This window comes from Halichoeres trimaculatus, unplaced genomic scaffold (genome assembly GCF_033239565.1).
Source record: "Halichoeres trimaculatus isolate MK-OKI-2021-1 unplaced genomic scaffold, fHalTri1.1 fHalTri1_scaffold_16, whole genome shotgun sequence".
Taxonomy (NCBI): domain Eukaryota; kingdom Metazoa; phylum Chordata; class Actinopteri; order Labriformes; family Labridae; genus Halichoeres; species Halichoeres trimaculatus.
In genome coordinates, this window is record NW_027437194.1 from 4,146,970 (window position 1) to 4,165,315 (window position 18,346).

An 18,346-nucleotide genomic window follows, 5' to 3' on the forward strand; every position below is an offset into this window, starting at 1 on the left:
GATCTTACGTGATTCGCCAAGTCGTGACCACATCTGGGCTGCATATTTTTAGGATGTAAAAGCAGAAGAAGAGAAAGTAAAGATGAAGGAGGTCATGGTTGGATGATGTGGTTGATAGATTTACAGGTCAGCTTAAGTTTGATGGTTTGACCTGTACTTTGCTGAAGCTTCAACCTCCCTGTGAGGCAACATCTGGAAGGTGGAGTGACAGACAGGCTCGAGGGAAAGCAGTGGATGTGAAATATGGAGAGTAGGGGATATAAATTACCTTTATAGTTATATGCAGAAATAAAATGTTTTTACAAACCTGATCAAAACCTTAAGACCAGTTGAAAAATTGCTAGAATTTACCTTTTGCACATTTGGATCTTAATGAGGTTTTAAGTAGAGCTACAATATGCAAAAGCAAGAAGGGGGAGTGCAACAAAAAGCACTTTGAAAAAGTAATTTATTAAAACCAACAAGTAACTGAAACAGTCTGTTTATCAGCTGATCTAAAGTTTAAGACCATCGCTCTAAAAATTACACAAACTCCAAACCAGAAGAAAAGTTTTTCTCAGTAGGACTCAGTATCATCCCCAAATGTTCTCCATTTTTTGTATGTTTTTACATTTATTGTAATAATTTTAGTTTAATTTTTACTCGATCCATCCTAATAGGATAGCATAATGTCTGATAAAAGAAGAAAAAAATATATTTCACACTTGACAGGTCACCTCAGGGAGCTTAACTGTTCCCACACTAAAGGCAGGCTAACTTTAGCTCTGATATCAGCTGTTATCTTTTCACACTCCAAATTCAGAGCTTTGTGTTTTTTTTTCTTTTTCCTTTTTTATATTAAAAATATCCTTGGAGGCATAAAAGAGTTTTTGTAGAAAAGGTTGTTTGTTTTTGACATTTCGGTGTTGTGTCAAACAGGTGATCAGCACTGGGTAGGACTGCATGATATAGCCCAAAAACATAATGGCCCGGTTTCACAGACAAGGCTTATATTAAGCCAGGAGTAGGCCTAAGTCAGACCAGTAAAGCTGGGTCATTTATGTAGCTTGGATTGGTTTAGTTAGTCCCAGACTATGACTGTGACAATACCTGCGTCTATCCTCATTAGCCCCAGTGGGAGCCCATCAGCCTAACGGTGATTACAAAAACCTGGAATGGAATTGAGGACAGTTTTGCTGAAGGGAATTTTGTCACCAAACGTGAGTGAAGCCAGAAGAATGAGCTCAAAGAACTTTACTGAGTTTGAAAAAAAAAACTCTACGTAAACAAATTGTGTGAAATCATGCTGTCATAAAAGTAAAGGCCATGCTGCTGCCATTGAACACAAGAAGAGGAGTTCTTGTGATGCCAAGAACCTCAAAGTGATGAGAACTTGTAGAGAACTGGGTACAGGCCTTCCCATTTGAGACATGGAGGAAAGTTTAGGCTCAAGCAAAGTGATTATCTCCATTACGTCTTCTTTGAACATACAAAAGCAGTCTCGGAAAGTCATTTCATCAAGCTGATTCAATGGATTACTCTGATCCACAGGTGTCTGGCTGGCCTCTGCAGCGGATATTTATCTTTATTTAGATATTCCAAATACTCCACGCTCCCAAACCATGTGTGTGCTCCCTTTCACAAACTGAGGGAATTAAGGGAACTAAGCTGAAGATAAACCTGCCTCTTTGCAGGATTAATATGAACTTCAATTTAGTCCAGGAGTAGCTCTCATCCATTCTCTTACAATTGGCTTTGTTTAATCCAGAACAGACAAAATCTATGACTATTTTAAAATTAATTTGTGCAAGTGATTTAAAGTTAAACCAGCTCAAACTACATTTTAGTCTTGGACTGGGCTTAAGTCTTGTCTGTGAAACCGGGCCGATATCTCCAAATTTTTAAGCTTCACATCTGGATATTCTGATTTCTCCTCTACATCACTAAATACATTTTAAATTCAACCATTTGAAGCAAAAAATGACACCAGTATAATGATTCAAGCAGACCCTTCAGGTTGGATTTTTAAAAGTTGCATTTGCAAACCCCAAACCTGCATATGACAAGATATGCAAGCAACTTTTTCCCTCAATTGACAATTTATACTTAATAGTTGCCATAAAGTCCTTTCATACATCTCACATAAAACAACCCGCAATATATCACGTACTTTCCATGTAGACCCCACCTCTATCACTGGGTATGTATTTCCCTTCGAGCTATCTGGCCTCTTTGCCTCTGAACAAATGTAATGAGATGATCAATGGGAGAAACCTCTCTATATAACGATCACTTCTCTTGCTCTTCCTCCATGCAAGCTTTTAGACTCCAGAAGTCAAACTAGTTCACTGATGAAAATCCTTCAACATCTGAAACGCTTGTGGTAAAATGCATCAGCCAAGCCAGATTATGGATATGACAATCAATAAAGACATGTGCATTAATAGACACTCATGATGTTAAGTAGATACATTAGTTCCTAACTTTGCTAGTAGTACAAAGAAAACTTGAGCTGCACGTTGCTTTGCACTGTTTGATATCTGTTGTTGTGTTTTGGCTCAGAGAGCAGATGAACTGTTAATACTTCTGTCTTCAGAAAGATGTAAAGATCCTCGGGTTGAATTTGTTGTATTTGTGTTTTTATTTGTGGTTTCTCCTCACAGGCTCTACAAAGGCATCACAGGTTTCTGCAGTGCGTACCGTGGAGATGTTTGCCGCAACATCCTGCAAGATGATCTCCTGGTTTTCTTCAACTCCTCCTTCCCGGACCCCGAGGACACGCAGGAGTACCTGGTCCAGAGCTGGTGGACTGAGCTGGAGGGACTGAGTACGCTGTGTGGCCCTGCCATACGCTCACTGCTCTGCCATTCCTCCTTCCCTGACTGCAACCCATCAGGGTTAGGACCAGCGCCCAAACCTGTCTGCAGGTGTGTTTTTTTTCTACATGCTCACTCCTGAGAAGAGGATGTGGAGTAGGGATGTTTGATACCACTTTTTTTCAGACCGATACCAGTACAAGTACTCACTGGTACCAAGTACAGACACCACCCGTACTACTGGTACATTAAATTTCTATGAACAGTAACAGATCATTCTGAACAAAGACAGCACAGTCACTCTGACACAAAATTAAACACAAACAACTCTCTCTGAGTTTACAATTTGTTTTTCATAAATTATCAAAAGTACAAAATAAAACTGACCACTGTCAGAGTTTTAGTAATTCTTCTAAATAAACTGAAGTGCAAATTCAAATGTATTACATTACCCTGGTTCATTCATATTGTCTGAACAGAACCTGTCGAACATTTGCCGTGGTGTCAAACCACAGCAATGTAGCAAATACTAGCAAGGAAGACTTACTGGATGTAAGATTTTTTTGGCCTTGAGTATCGGCTCCTGGTATAGGCAGTACCGATAGCCAAAAAAAAGGCTGATATCAGCCAAATACCCTGAAAAAAAGCCTACATCAGCCCAATACACGAAAAAAAGGGTAATATCAGCACAATACCTTGCAAAAAAAGACGATATCGGCCTTAAATACCCTTAAAAATACCCTTAAAAATAGGCTGACAATAGCCAAATACCTGAGAAAAAAGGCTGATATAGGCACGATTCCCTTAAAAAAGTTTGATAGCGGCATGATACCTGAGGAAAAGGGCTAATATCCGCATGATACCCTTAAAAATGGCTGATAGCATGACACCTGAAGAAATAAGGCTGATTTCAGCACGATGCCTTTAAAAAAAAAGGCTGATACCCGGTACCCAGTACCTTGAAAAAAGGCTGATATCAGCAAGATACCCCTTAAAAATAGGCTGATATCCGCACAGAACCTTGAAAAAAAGGCTGATATCAGCACAGTACCTTAAAAAAGGCTGATATTGGCACGATACCCCTAAAAAAAGGCTGATATCAGCACAATACCTGAAGTGAAAAAAGGCTGATACTGGGACAATATCCTTTAAAATTAGGCCGATATCAGGCAAATATCCTGAGGAAAATTGGCTGATATTGGCAGGATACTCAAAAAAAAAAAAAAGGCTGATATCGGCCCAGTAACTGAAGAAAAAAGGCTGATATATCGTCCAAATGAGCTGAAAGCTGATACCCAATACCAGTACTTACCCATCCCCAGTAACAAGTAACGAGTAAAAAGATCATTAACATCATGTTTCTGTCCCTCACAGGGAGCACTGCCAGGCCGTGAAGGAACTGTACTGCCACAAGGAGTGGTTGGTGCTGGAGAGCAGCAGCTCGGTCCATCCTGGACTCTTCAGCTCTGTAACTGGATCTCACACGCCTCACTCACTGCTGCCCAACTGCCAGGCTTTGCCAAGTCTCCACACAGACCCTGATGCTTGTACACACGTCCCTTTTGTAGGTAAGTGAAAGCATTTCAAGGACATTTTTCATGAATAAACAGATTTTACAACAAAATGAATGTTCTCATTATTTTAACTATTTTGGTTCAGCAGATTTACATCGTTTGTTAGCTCTGAGCTGCAGCTACAGCTCAGCAGGCCGGCGCTGAGGTAGAAAGGAAATGGAGGGTCATATTAAAGAAAGCAGGGGCTGGCTGGATGCAGTTGCTTGTGTAATGAGGGCCAAATAAAGCCTGGCCTGCTGTACTTCAGGGCATTGATACTGATGAGGTCACGAACAGGGTCTGACTGGCTGAGCCAAAGTACACAGCTCCACTTCTGTGTGTGTAACATGTGCATTCCTTCAAGTATTAGGTATAATAGTTCAGCGTTGGTTTCTTCATGCTGTGAGTTACTTACTGGAATTTCTTTTTGATACATTAAAGAAATGCTGTTTCTCTTTCTTTTTCAGACATCCAGAGGGATCAAATCACAAGTAAGTGGAAAAAGTTCAGTTAAGTTTGCTGATTGTTTCATGGACAGTTCCTTTTGATACACTACATCACAGGATTCTTCAAACTTTCACACATTTAAAGACCACACACTTGATGATAACAAAAGACAGATCTCTCTTCTGATCTTATAGTGTGAAGTGTGCACTCCAGAGGAAACCACACACTCACTGATTCTTCAGCAGAGTATTCTAAACTTTGCGTAGGAAAACGTGACTTCAGTGTAAAAAAATGGGGAAAGAAATGATGGTTGTTTTGGCCTCTTATATTTAAATGAAAAAAAAAAAATAATAAAAATAAATAACAAATTTTGGAAAAAGTCATCGAGACAGAATTCTGACTTTTTTTTCTCAGAACTCCAAAAAAAATAAAAAAAAATAAAATAATGATAAAAAATAAAATGGAGTTTTTTGGGGTTTTTTAAGCTTTTTTTTTGATTATTATTTATTTAATTTTTCTTTTCTTTTTCCCAGTGCCCTAATCCTCTTCCATAGAAAAGTTACTGGTATTAAGACATTATTCTAGTTTTAAGCAAAATGTGGAAAATTTTTCTTGTTCCATTTTCAGATTTTTTTTTTACTTTTACAAGTAATTCAGACCTCATTTTGCCTTTAAATACCTTGAAACAAGACGTTTTTCTGGACTGACCAGTTGAATTTGGCTCTTATCAAGTCTAAAAAGACAATTTTTACTTAAAATTAGTCAAAAACATTTGTTAAGATTTCAGTTTTTTGCTTTTATTTGTGTTTTGATGTCAGGGCAAACAAGTGGCAGATCTTTACAAATCAAACTAAACAAAAGTGGGCCAAGTACTGTGGTACCCCAAAGCATAATTTAAGAGCTGATGAAAGTTGTTTTTTACAGAAACATGTTGACTTCTACAAGTTGACTAAATCAAACCATTTGAGCTCCAGCAGGAGGTGTTTAAAGCAGAAAAGTTTGGTGATTAGGACCTGATGGTTGACTGTGCCGAAAGCTTTTTGAAGGTCTAAAAACACAGCACTAACACCTCCCTCATGGCCTCTACAAAGAAACCGTTGGCTGTTTCTGCAGAGTGATGGGCCCTAGAGCCAAACTGTATGGGCGCCAAGATCAAAACCAATCTTCCACAGTGATGTCAGAGTTTATAAAACAATAATCAGTGAAAAAAAATGACGTGAATAAATCCAACTTGAATCCTGTTTGTAATCAACAGCTACCTGCTACAACGAAAGAGGCCGTTTCTACCAAGGCCGCGTTAACGTGACGAGGTCAGGGACACCGTGCCAGTCATGGAGCCAGCAGGTAAAGTGGTTTGTGTTTCTATAGCAACAGTATAGATGTTATAGTTATAATGTTGACGCAGTGGCTTCAGGATGACCTGAAAATCATTTCCACACAGAGCGTTAAAGGGACGAGTGCAGAGCCAACGACAGAAGTGATGCTTGTTATTTTATGGGAGGATGTTCAGCTTCATATGAAACATTCCCGACCTCTTCTCTGAAACAGAATAACAGTGAAAAGTGCTTACAAGTGCAAACGCAATCACTCACACACACACACACACACACACACACACTGACACACTCTTTCCCTGTGGCCCAAAAGCCTCTTTATGTTTTTATAGCTTTCCTCAGTGAGAGGGTCTGTTAGGGTGAACTGTTACTACTCTCCTGTGCAATGTGTGTGTGTGTGTGTGTGTGAGTGTGTGTGTGCATGTGTGTGTGTGCCAGGTCAGCAGAGAGGGAGGGGCTCATAATGTCACATCCTGTCTCTGGAAGCAATTAGCTTTCACACGCATATGCTGAACAGACTCCATCACTACCGCGCTCACACTCTGAAATGTTTTGTTCTGTCACATGGACGTGAACTCTGAAACATGATTCATGAATATTTTCCACCACAAATCTTTCTTTTTTTCTTGTCTGTGCTCAATATTCACTCAAACTTGAGTCTTACCCTCTTTTTCACATCCTCCACCTGGTTCACCTTGGAGCATGTGAAGCTGAGAAACGCTGCTTTTACATTCAACAGTTCTCTGTTACATGCTCTCATAGTTTAGTTTCTAATGGAAAGAGTTATCAGCCTGTTGAAAATAAGGGGGCGTGTAAACTTCCAGTGAACGTAGAGTGTCATGCTACCGTATGATAATAATGAATGTTTGTCGTCAAGTCGTCCTAAACTGTTCATTTTCATTGTTGCTATGTGGTTAATGTTTATGGTTATGTTGATGTTTTTAACTGTGGTCTAATTTTTTTGCGCACTGAACACAATGACATGTGATCGTACATAAGTGTCCTTTCAAAGATGAGATGACAGCTTGCAGTGACTACTCTGGGCTGTAGGAGGAGTTTAAGACGCTAAATGGACTGAAAATTAATCTCTTGTGAGGAAGTTATCTACATTTGTTTGTGTGTTCAGTGATGAAAGTTGATATTCTGCTGGAAAAACAAAGCACTAGCATATCAGTGCAATTTCCAATGTACGTTAGCATCAAGCTAGAGTCAAGTGCTCCATATCGTTTTTGGGTAGAGTAAAGGCCATCAAACGCTCAAGATCGGCTTGAAAGAACGCATGAGGCTTTTATGATTTTTTTACACCCTGGGCTGCGTGGCTGGTGTCTATTCCCAAACTACAGGGGGCAGTGTATCACAAACGAACATCTACCATATCTACCAGAATCAAAGGAGAGTTGAAGAAGTTTGCCTGTTGTTTACAACATGACATATCTGTCCAGAAGATTTTTCCAGGTTATATCAACCAATTTCTCCTCTCTACCAAGAGTGGCCACATTTTCACGCCATGTATTATTTACAACCCGGTTAGCACGGTGATCTTTCTGCAAAGAGTCACACAGATGCTTGTATTTCTGCAGGTTAGAAATTTTTGAGTTTGCACGACGCAGAAATTTTCACTGTGAAAGGGACTGCATGAGGGGGCGTAAGTGTGTAAATGACATCATTTGTCTGCATGAAGCTGGAGCGAGCTACATGTTGAATGGATTAAAAATGACCCTCTTGTGCGAGAGTATTACACTTGTCTGTGTTTAGTGATAAAAGTTGAAATTTTGGTTAAAAACCAAAGTTTTGTTGTTGAATGCTAACTGCTAGCATATTAATGCAGTTTCCCTTTGTACATTAGCATAGAGCTAGGTTTTTATACTGGACCTCCTAATGTACCAAACTGATATAAAACCTCTGTCTGGATGGCTAACATGTTGAGCAAATGGAGCAGGAATCTCTTGTCACAGAGTTCTGTATCAATGGGTTCTCAGGAAGATCTCTTGTAGCCCAGTTTTTACCACATGCTTTAATAAAAGTACAAACATATGAAGTAAGAGGTATAAACACCTGATTAAACTTACTTAAATGTATGATTGACCTAAAGCTCTTAACTTTAAACATGAAAGTAAGTCTTCTAGCTTAGGCTAGCTAGTGTTAGCAAATTAGCTTCAAAGCAAACATTTTAAAGTCTTGTACAATTTTCTACATGGTGTTGTTCTAGATACCTGGATTATTCTCTGTATATCATTGACAGACACTTCCATCATTACACAGTCTTCTGTCACTTTCTACTGTTTCTTTAAGTAACCGTAAATACCCAAGCAACTTCACACCAAAGTGGAAGCAATCTGTACATATTGTGTCTTTATGGGTAGATGCTTTTACATGCATGGAAATGTTGTGAGACCCAGGAGGCCGTACTCAGAAAAGGAGCTGTAGAAAAAGAAGAGAAAATATCTGTTTTATTAATCAGTGTCTAAAATCAAGGACCCTCAGCTGGATCTGGTGTTTTGGGACCACTGGTCCAGACTTGACTCAGGACACTAACACACACTCATGTGGAAGTAGCATGTGCTCCCCCTGAAAACAAATGTTACTGAGCTAACGTGCTAATTATACGTAGATTAAAAGGTAGACTGTCAGACATTATCATGAAAAAATAATCCCATCCTGTTTTAGTTCCTGGCAAGCATTTAAGCTTTCATTTCCTTCCAGTGAATTTAATAGTTCCCTATCATGATTAAGATCATTACAGAGCGTAAAGCATTTCTCCCTGAGGACACAGTGAAGCTGATTGGATCATTTTCACAGAGGTAGATGATGTGAAAACTGTTTAAATCCATACTGTTTTCTTTTCCCCCTTCTCTATGGGGGAATATGTCTGAAACAAGGATGAAAAGCAGAAATTAATCATTTTTTCACGCTAATTAAACACTCACTTGCAGTCATAAGCCCATTATGAAAATACTTAATAACTGCTTAAGGCAACATCTGGGTTTATTTCACTATAAGAGTGAAGAAATGTGTTTTTCTGTGTCTAATTAAAGTTAACAAAAAGTTGAATAACTGAGACTCTACTTTTTTAATGTTTGTTAACATGCAAAGATACTGAAGCAAACCTGAGATTTTACAAACTTAAATTATTTTAGATTTCCCTCCTCACCTGAAACATCCCTGGTGGATGGTTTTTGGTGCCAAACTCACAGTGGACCTACAGTTTTTAATTTTAACTACTTTTTTCATTTTTGCTATGGTCATGAAAGAAGCAGCCTTTTTATGGTACTTCTAAGATCTGCAGCACAAAAAATAAATGAATAGAAGACTTGGTCTGAGATCACCTTATGCATCAAAGTGTGTATAATTTTAAGGATGTTTATCTCATATAGTGGATAAAAGTTTTCTACACTTTAAGTCCCACATGGTAAAAGCAGAGGTCGAAGTTGTTTTATATGTTAAATGTTACCCTTGGATTGTAAAAACACATTTATTTCCAGCACATACTAAACACATATGTTACACATTTGGAGCATGGTATGGCTGATTTCCAATTTTTTGCTGAGTCATGGAGAAACTGCAGCAAAGCTTCAGTTCAAACCTTCAAATGGTGACTATTGAAAAAACAAGCTTTTTGTTTAAAAAGGGTGGAGGGGGTATGTTGGGTTTTGATTCAGAGCCGCCAAGTTAAAAAACCTCATTTTAACCCCAAATGTTTGAAAAGTAGTTTCTGAACAAACCATACAACACTGAACCTTTGAACCTTTTTGAGTTGTTTGTTTTCAGAATAAGTTTAAGAAAACAAAGTTTGTGGCTAAAAATCTATGTTAAACTAATGTTGCAAAAAAAAAAAAAAATACTGAATTACTAAACTGATAAATGTTAATTAGTGTCACCAATGTTTCTCATATAAATATGATATTTTATTAACAAGTTACCATGATTATGATTTTATGATTCTACTACTCTATAAAAATTAAACTTAAAATGATTTTAAACCAACTTACCCAAAAATAGAGAGAAGAAAACAATGACTTTGAGGTTAAATTAATCATACAGTCTATGGCAGGGGTCCGTCACCTTTCGTTTCAAAGGAGCCATTTGGCCTCAACTCACATTAATGAAAGTCAAATGTAAAAGGTACTGTATCGTCATGATAAAGATTTAAAAATAATGATAATGAAAAGTAATTAACATTAAACATATTTAAATTCTAGTAATTAATCATCTAGTCAAGAAGATTTGTTAATGATAAAATTTTTCATGTCATGTCTTAGGTTTTTTTTATCCCAAAAAAAAAAAAAAAAAAGTAAATAATTCACATTTTGAAATTTTGGAAACCCCCCCCCCCCCCCCCCCAAAAAAAAAATATTTTTTATTATATTTTGTATTTTCATAAAATATTTTTTTTATTTATTTTATTTTTATTTATTTTTTTATTTTTTTATTTTATTTATTTATATATTTTTAAATTTAAGAAATGGTGATGTGCTTCATCTTTTGTTCAACAAAATATTAATGCATTATTTTATTGAGGGTCAGTGTGTTTAATCATTAATACAATACGCAAAAAAAATTAAAAATCTTCGTTTTGATAATATTTTTTTAAAGCTACAAGGAGCCACTGCAAAAGAGTCATAGAGCCGCATGAGGCTCCAGAACTGCAGGCTGAAGACACTTAGTCTTTAGGCATTGGACAGCAGAGAAGCTCTTTGGCGCCATCTAACCCCCTGGAGGTGCGGAAGTCGTGATTTACTTCAAACTTGGCTAAAATATTTTTACGAAAATATCGATAATCAGAGTTGAAACAGAGGTCAAAATATTGCGATAAATTGCTCTATCAATATATTTTTACACCTCTACTAAATATACACACGCACTCCACTAACAGCACTTTGTCCTCTCTAATCAGTGCATGTTTCTGTGCAGAGTGACGGTCAGTGGTCAGTGAATGTATGTCAATACCTCCCCAGCAATTAGTCCAATTCCCAAGTCCTTTTGAACTGAGTCACTGCGACTCCTAATGACAATGACTGTAATGATAATGAACAAATCAACAGGAGCTATTGATAAAAATGCTAATGCAGTCTCGTGTGGAAAAAATGATAAGAAACATCTGAATGGCATCGACCGTTCTGTCGACGTTCCTGTAAGAAGGAGCGTATGTTGAACCCAGCTTTTCCAGATTCTAACTCCACTCCTGCAGGGAACGGTCGAGTGTGTGTTCCTCCAATGACTTACACTCATGACACACAAAGACACCAGATGTTCAGTGTTTGAATTGGCTCTCCTGATTGAAAGAAACATCATGCAGCCTGTCATACCCCTCACTGCAGCACATTTTACACCCTCTGCAGCCATTAAACTGTAACCTTACCACAGATCCCACAGAAGGTCAGGAATAATAATGTAGGTGAGGTGCTTTTGAGCCCTGGTTTGTTTTCTCTCTTGATAAAGAGTCTGAGGTTTCATAGAAAAAAATCAAATATCTCTCATGCAAATTTGATGGCACCAACTTCCGAGAAAAAGTTGTACAGAAAGAGTTTTACTCTCCCGAGTTTCCAATCCCTCTGTTTTGAGACTACAATGTTTTTCTCCCATTTTTCTCCTTTTTTGTTGAATTTCTCCATATTCTCTTGTGTCTTTAGCAGGTTCCCCACCAGCACCGCCTCTCTGTTGATGTGATCCCAGAGTTGAAGGGGTCCGAAAACTTCTGCAGGAATCCTGGAGGCATCAGCGACAAGCCTTGGTGTTACACCACGAACCCCAACATCCGCTGGGAGTACTGTTCTGTGCCACAGTGTGGCGAGATGAGCGTGGTACCAGGTATCACCTGTTGTGGCTTTTGTCTCTGCCTTGTTTTCCACTGGTTTCATAATCAGACTGATGCTGTTTTGTCCTGTCAGTGTTGAAGTCTGAGGCGCCAAACCCTCGTCAGACTACCCGCCGTCCACCCATGCTTGGATCCTCTCCGGCGTACTCCATGTCTGTCATCGTTATCCTTCTAACATCCATCGCAGTTGCAGTCTTCCTCACGATTATCATCCTTGGCTGCCGCAGAAGAAGAAAGCAGTGGAGGAACCGGAAGAGGTTGGACTCAAATGAGATCAACACGTTGACTAATCCATCTGGGATTTTTTGTATTCACTACTCTCTCCATCCGTCCACAGAGCCATGGAGACCCCAACGCTAAGTACTCTCCCCTCAGAGCTCCTACTGGATCGACTCCACCCCAACCCAATGTACCAGAGGGTTCCCCTGCTGCTTAACTCCAAGCTGCTGGCCCTCGAGTACCCGAGGAATAACATCCAGTATGTCAGAGATATTGGAGAGGGGGCATTCGGACGGGTGTTTCAAGCCAGGTGAGGAGCACTATTGATAGCCTCTTCTTGCTAATCAACACGCAAAGTCACTTGCTTGAGGGAACCATGGGACTCTCTTCCAAGAAGCATCCCAATACAACCAAAACATCAACATCCAGGCAGAGGAGGGGGTTCAAGGCAGACACAGACACTCACCCGCATGTATAGAGGCCCAGAAGTGATGACTGAGCAAGATCATTCCTGTAAAAGTTGACTTTTTATGTTTTTAGGGAAATACTGCAGACTCTACCTTTAACTGAAGAAAAGACTAATGTGTTTGCAATAATTTCGACTAGCATTTGAGGATGACGGAGAGGATTTTTCTCAGTTAGAAAAAGAGAAGAGGTCATTGGGGGTGTCAGCAAAGCCACTGGTCATTCTGAGAACTGCTGCGTCATTCACAAAGTCACAAGGCGAGCTGCTATAGGTGTCACTTACACTCCACATCGAGGCCACTCACTGCAGGACACCAACACCTCGGACTAATCCCTGAGATTAGACTTCCAACAAGACCTTGGTCATACAGTAGTTCCCTTTCTGATATATGAAAAATCCAAACACAAAAAAGACTTGGTTGTAAAATATCAATCAATTCCAACAATCTTCAAATTTTATATCAACCAGTTGTAGGCAGCGTAAAAGCCAGATGCTGATAGCTGCATCTGTTCAATAATAGTGACCAAGGGGCAATACCCAGTTTAGAGAAATGAAGCCAATGCAGAAGTCTGAAATGTTGCTGTTTATCTAGGATCCACTTAAGGCTGGCTGCAGCGGTTTAAAAGAGATTAGGATGGTTTGCTTGTCCAATCAGAGACACAGCTGAGCTCACGTGACTGACAGGTGCCCTGCAGCTGTTAGAAAGGAAACTCACAGCTGGGGTCATCTCAAATCTGTCTGCGTCCATGGATTGACTCCATTTCATGGTGTCAGGGACAGACAGGTGAAGTAGTGGAGACTACGTCAATGTTTTATACAGTCTATGAGCAGCGATACGCCTTCTTCACAATTTCCATGTGGGTCTTTGTTACAAAGACCAATCAAGCTTTGTTTCCAAGAAGGCTAAGTGTTGCCAGGAGAAATACATTAGCCGCTGTCACACAGGAAGTGACAATTGTTCTGACCAATCAACAATGTTGTAGCTCCACCTTCTGGGATGACATTTTAGTCTGGCACCCCAACCTAAGGATCCCAAAAAGTGAAGCAGTTCATCTCAGTTGTTTAAGGATCTGTCCCGGGATTAGTCTGTGAAAAGGCCACAAAATGCATACCGTACCAAGACCAACCTAACTGGACAACTTGGTGGAAATGGTATCCTAATATGCTTCTGTAATTTTGAATGGATAAACAGACCAAATGGACCCATATATTGTCTATCATGGCTAATCTGCATAATATTTTTTTTTAACCCTCTTTTAAAAATTTCAAATTTCTGCAGATTTTTGGAAATTTTACAAAAGTTTAAAAGTTTTGCCAATTTAATTTGTAAAATTTTGAAATTATTTGAAAATTTAAAGTGTTATTTTTGCAAAATTTTGTTATTTATTTTATTTCATTTTTTTTTTTTTTACATATTTTGGCAAATTTCAATTTATTTTGATATTTTGTCACATCTTATATTTCTAGAAAAATAAATTGTTAATTTTTCAAATTTAAAAAAAAATTCCCAGGTTTTTTAATATTTCATTTTTTTTTACAAATTTATTTAATTTTAATTTCTTTAATATTTGCAGATCTTCGAAATTTCAATTTTTTTTTTCCAATTTTTTAATTTTTGAACAAATATATTTTGTACAGAGAGATGGAATCATATATTGTCTATCATGGCTAAGTAAGCCTATTATTTTTCACCCTCTGTCCGTTGTTACCTGTTGCCAAAGCTTGTAAGCGAAGCATGTGCAATCGGGGAGGGGAGCGGGCAAATTTTTAAAAGAGCACGAAGAAGATTTTTTTTTTGTTTTAATGAATGGGGAGGTGGAACAGGGTGCTGTCCTGCTCAAGTTTTACTTGCTTCCATTGACAACAAGAGTCTGATGCATGCCCAGATCTGGGCAAATCTTTTCAAGTACAATCTCCGGGTACAAATATGTTTATACCTCCCACCTATCTGGGGTCTAAGGCTTTGATTAAAGAGGAGTAAGATATGCATGCATATATTTTTTTAGAGTGAGACGCAATCCTGGTTGAGCGCTGAGCAGTATTTCTCGCCGCTCCACTCCACACACGTGCTCTGCCTGTTGCACAGCACAAAGAGACATTTGAAACAGCAGATCTATGAGATGTCCTTTGAGATAGCCGGTAATCCAGTCATAAAAACTGGAATGGTGCAGTATACTGACACCACTGAGAATATATATATCACTCGAGCACAGCAACGTATGCACACACACATTCATAAACCTCCATGTGGTTGAATAAAATCACTGAATTAATTCACACAGGCACATTTTTAAACAGGAAGTGAAACGATCAGGAAGTCCTGCCACATCCTGATTTAAGTCTTACCCTCAGACTTGGGAATATAAGTACACAGCATTCACTGTAAATGGAGCATATGTTTTCCTATTTGCTCGTAACCTTGGGTTTAAAGTTTATCAGACGACAGAGGGAGTTTTTTTTGTATATTTACAGAAGTGTGTGTGAGTGTATGTGTGAGTGTGCATGGGTTTGCACTCTCGCTATGTTTAAATCTGAGAAAAAAACTGTTGACATTAGTTTTCCTCTCCAGCCAGACAACACAGGAAGTGTGTATTTGTGTCCTCCTCCGTTCTGAACGTATGTTTCCTCAAAGCGACCGACCTTCACATTCCACACCACGGACACGGTTTCATTTTTGGCTCAGCATCTCGTCACTGGACTCAAATGACACTTTATGAGGCTGTTATCAAGAAATCTGATGAATTGCTGCAAAAAATCCAAACGATTCTTCAAATAAACAAAGAAGATGTTGGAGAAGCACTTTCTACTCTGAGTTTAGGGAGGATGATGTTTATCAGTGTCAGTTTTTTCTATCAGGGCTTTAATGTATTTGTGTTTGTCTGTTGCAGGGCGCCTGGCCTGCTGCCCATGGAGTCTTTCACAATGGTCGCAGTGAAGATGCTGAAGGAGGAAGCCTCAGCCGACATGCAGAACGACTTCCAGAGAGAGGCAGCGCTAATGGCTGAGTTTGACCATCCAAACATCGTTCGACTCTTAGGTCAGTGTGTGTGTGTGTGGATTGGTGTGTGAGAAAAAGAGAAAGGACAGAAAGACAGAGGACCAGGGCCAGATTCCCAGATAGGCCACAGCCACATCTGGGTTTTATATTTTCCAGGTCCATCATCAAGATATGGAAAGTACAAAAACAGATACAGAATCATGGAAAATGAGCCCTGCTGGAAACTTTTTTTTTTTTTGCTTAAATCTAAATTTCAAATTCAGCTGTTAGCTGTTGATTTCGTGGGAAATGGTTCTGCAGTATCATTTTTTTTTTCCAATTTCTAACTTTTCTAACATTTAAATGCTGTGAGGATTTTGAAAAGTCTCCCTTCTCTTCTTTTTCTTTGCCGATTTCTGTGATTAATTTTGTAGTGATGGTGGACACTGGAGCCTAACTGTCAGACAGAAAAAGGACAGAAGAGCAGAAGAAAGATAAACAGGAGAGAGATAGAGCACGAGCTAAAGGCTGAAAGGGCTAAACTGTTTGTGCTAATGTTGATTCCAACCCACAGTCAGCAGTTATTCTGCAGTGGTCTGTTCAAACTTGAGAGTCTATCAATAAAATGAAGAGTGAGCTACTAAACCGCTGTACGAACTGACAGTTAGCTTGTTGTCATGTGAGTCTACGGATATGTCTGAGCACCAGGCTGCCGATAGCACTACATTTAGCTGGCCACTGACGTACCTTACAAACTTATATTTGCTTGTTGTCACATTTCAAAAAACAGCGCTATGTAACTGTACTGATAAATACTTTACCACGTTGCGTTGTATTGGCTAAAAAGAGACTTGAACAAAGAAAATTTGTTCCTAAACAAACACACCTGGTAAAAAGTCACATCTTACGACAGTGTGTGAGACTCCAGGCCAGAAGGTGGCACTGCAGTCCAATTAAAACAGATCCTCCTCATAGCATCTTGAAGCAGGTAGAGAAATTGGAGAGAACATTCATGTTGGTTGGTGAATTAACAGTCTGATGTGCATCCACATGTAGAGCCATAAAAAGAAGGTTAAGTTTACAGTTTCACACTTTTTGTGAACGCGTTAGTAACTTAACTCTTCTTCAGTTTATCTGTCGTCTCTATCACATGCTGATATTGCACAACAAATTCATACACTCCCCATATTTTGCTTTTGGATTTCAGTCATCAAGCCTTGTGTTGGTTTATTCCATTCGTTCCCACAGTAAGGGGCTGCGTACATGTAGGTGGGCTGATGTTTGCAGAGGAGTTAAATGACGTATCTTTGGCTTTAGGTTCGTGTGAAACTTGCAGATGTTCCCTTGGCATTGGATTTCCACTCCCTGCTGAGGACTAAACATGAGAATTACTTATTATATAAAAACTGTCGTAGTTGTTGAGCAGTTGCTGTCTTCTATGGAGTTATAATGTGTGCTTTTGGATCGCTTTAATGGGGTTATATTCTGCTGTGGGTTTCCAGCCTCTGGGTCTGTTGCTTTAGGGCAAGGGTCTGCAACCTGCAGCTCTTTGACCCCTTTGCAGTGGCTCCTTATGTAGCCTTAAAATATATATATTTTTTGAAATAAAGATTATTTTTCTCACAGAGGGTATTGATGATTATAGACACTGACACTAAATAAAATCCTGCGTTAACATTTAGTTGAACTAAATCTTCATCCCATCTGTCAATAAAGCCTGCCACTGCTCTACTTCACCTCCTACAACATCAACATCCACCAACTTTCCATGCACCTGTGGCTAACCTCAAGTTTTACAGCCCTGGGAAGATAACTACATCTACAAAAAGACTCATCTGGAAGAAAATACAGATTTTAACTCTGTGTGGATGGATTACTTTAACTGCCATGGTGCCGGCTTAAAACACATGCTTAATATGTGGCAAGAAACTAACAAACAACAAAATATGAGTTGAGCGATACTATTAAAATATATTAGAAATTTAAAAATTCAAAATGTTTGAAATTTAAGAATGGTTTTAATTTTTTTTTCAATATTTTTCCAATTTTGATATTAAAAATGTTTTTATTCTTGCAATTTTTAATTACTTTTTTATTTTGGCAAATTTGAAAATTTGTGATTTTTTTGTATTCTTTAATGTCAGAAAAATAAATTTGCTAAATTTTTGAAATTTCAAAGTTCTCTAAAATGTTTTTACATTTTTTGCAAATTTATTGAATTTATTTTTTTATTTTGAAATTTCCAAATTGATTTTTTTTTTTTTAATTATATTATTTGTTGCAGATCTATTGAAAATAAAAATGTAGACATAAAACGTTTAATTTTAGAAATTTAAAAAGCTTCTTGTCAAGAAAAGTATTTTTTCCTTCTTTTTTTAGATTTGAATAGTATATATAGAATTTATACACTGTCTGGTAGTTATTATGGAGATAAAGTATATTTTGTGGCCCTGGAATGACTTTCGGCCCAATGAAAGAAAAGGTTGCAGACCCCGGTTTTGGGTATACACAGTATGAGAAGTTTGGGAAGCCCTGGTTCATTTAGCAGAGCACAGAGTGTCTACCCAAACATCACTATGCTTTTGTTCTTCTCACTGAAGTAATCTGAGTTTTTCTCTGTTGTGGTTGTGAAAAAGCCTTCAGAGACACAGATAAGACTGTTTGGCTGTAAACAAGTGGAGCTTAACAAAAGTGCCTTTGTTGGCCTGAGTGAACAAATGCCCTCTATTAATTTTTCATC

The 18,346-nt window shown here is 38.4% G+C and overlaps 1 protein-coding gene across 1 annotated transcript in view; it reads left to right on the forward strand.

Annotated features, from left to right (window-relative positions):
- The window catches only part of musk (muscle, skeletal, receptor tyrosine kinase), a 40,924-nt gene that overhangs the window by 17,005 nt on the left and 5,573 nt on the right, over positions 1–18,346 (forward strand). Inside the window, exons 9-16 of the mRNA XM_074690949.1 lie at positions 2,643–2,906; positions 4,170–4,363; positions 4,816–4,839; positions 6,051–6,139; positions 11,763–11,937; positions 12,018–12,201; positions 12,282–12,473; positions 15,518–15,666. Coding sequence (XP_074547050.1) covers positions 2,643–2,906; positions 4,170–4,363; positions 4,816–4,839; positions 6,051–6,139; positions 11,763–11,937; positions 12,018–12,201; positions 12,282–12,473; positions 15,518–15,666 — 1,271 coding nt within the window. The remainder of the gene's footprint in view (positions 1–2,642; positions 2,907–4,169; positions 4,364–4,815; positions 4,840–6,050; positions 6,140–11,762; positions 11,938–12,017; positions 12,202–12,281; positions 12,474–15,517; positions 15,667–18,346) is intronic.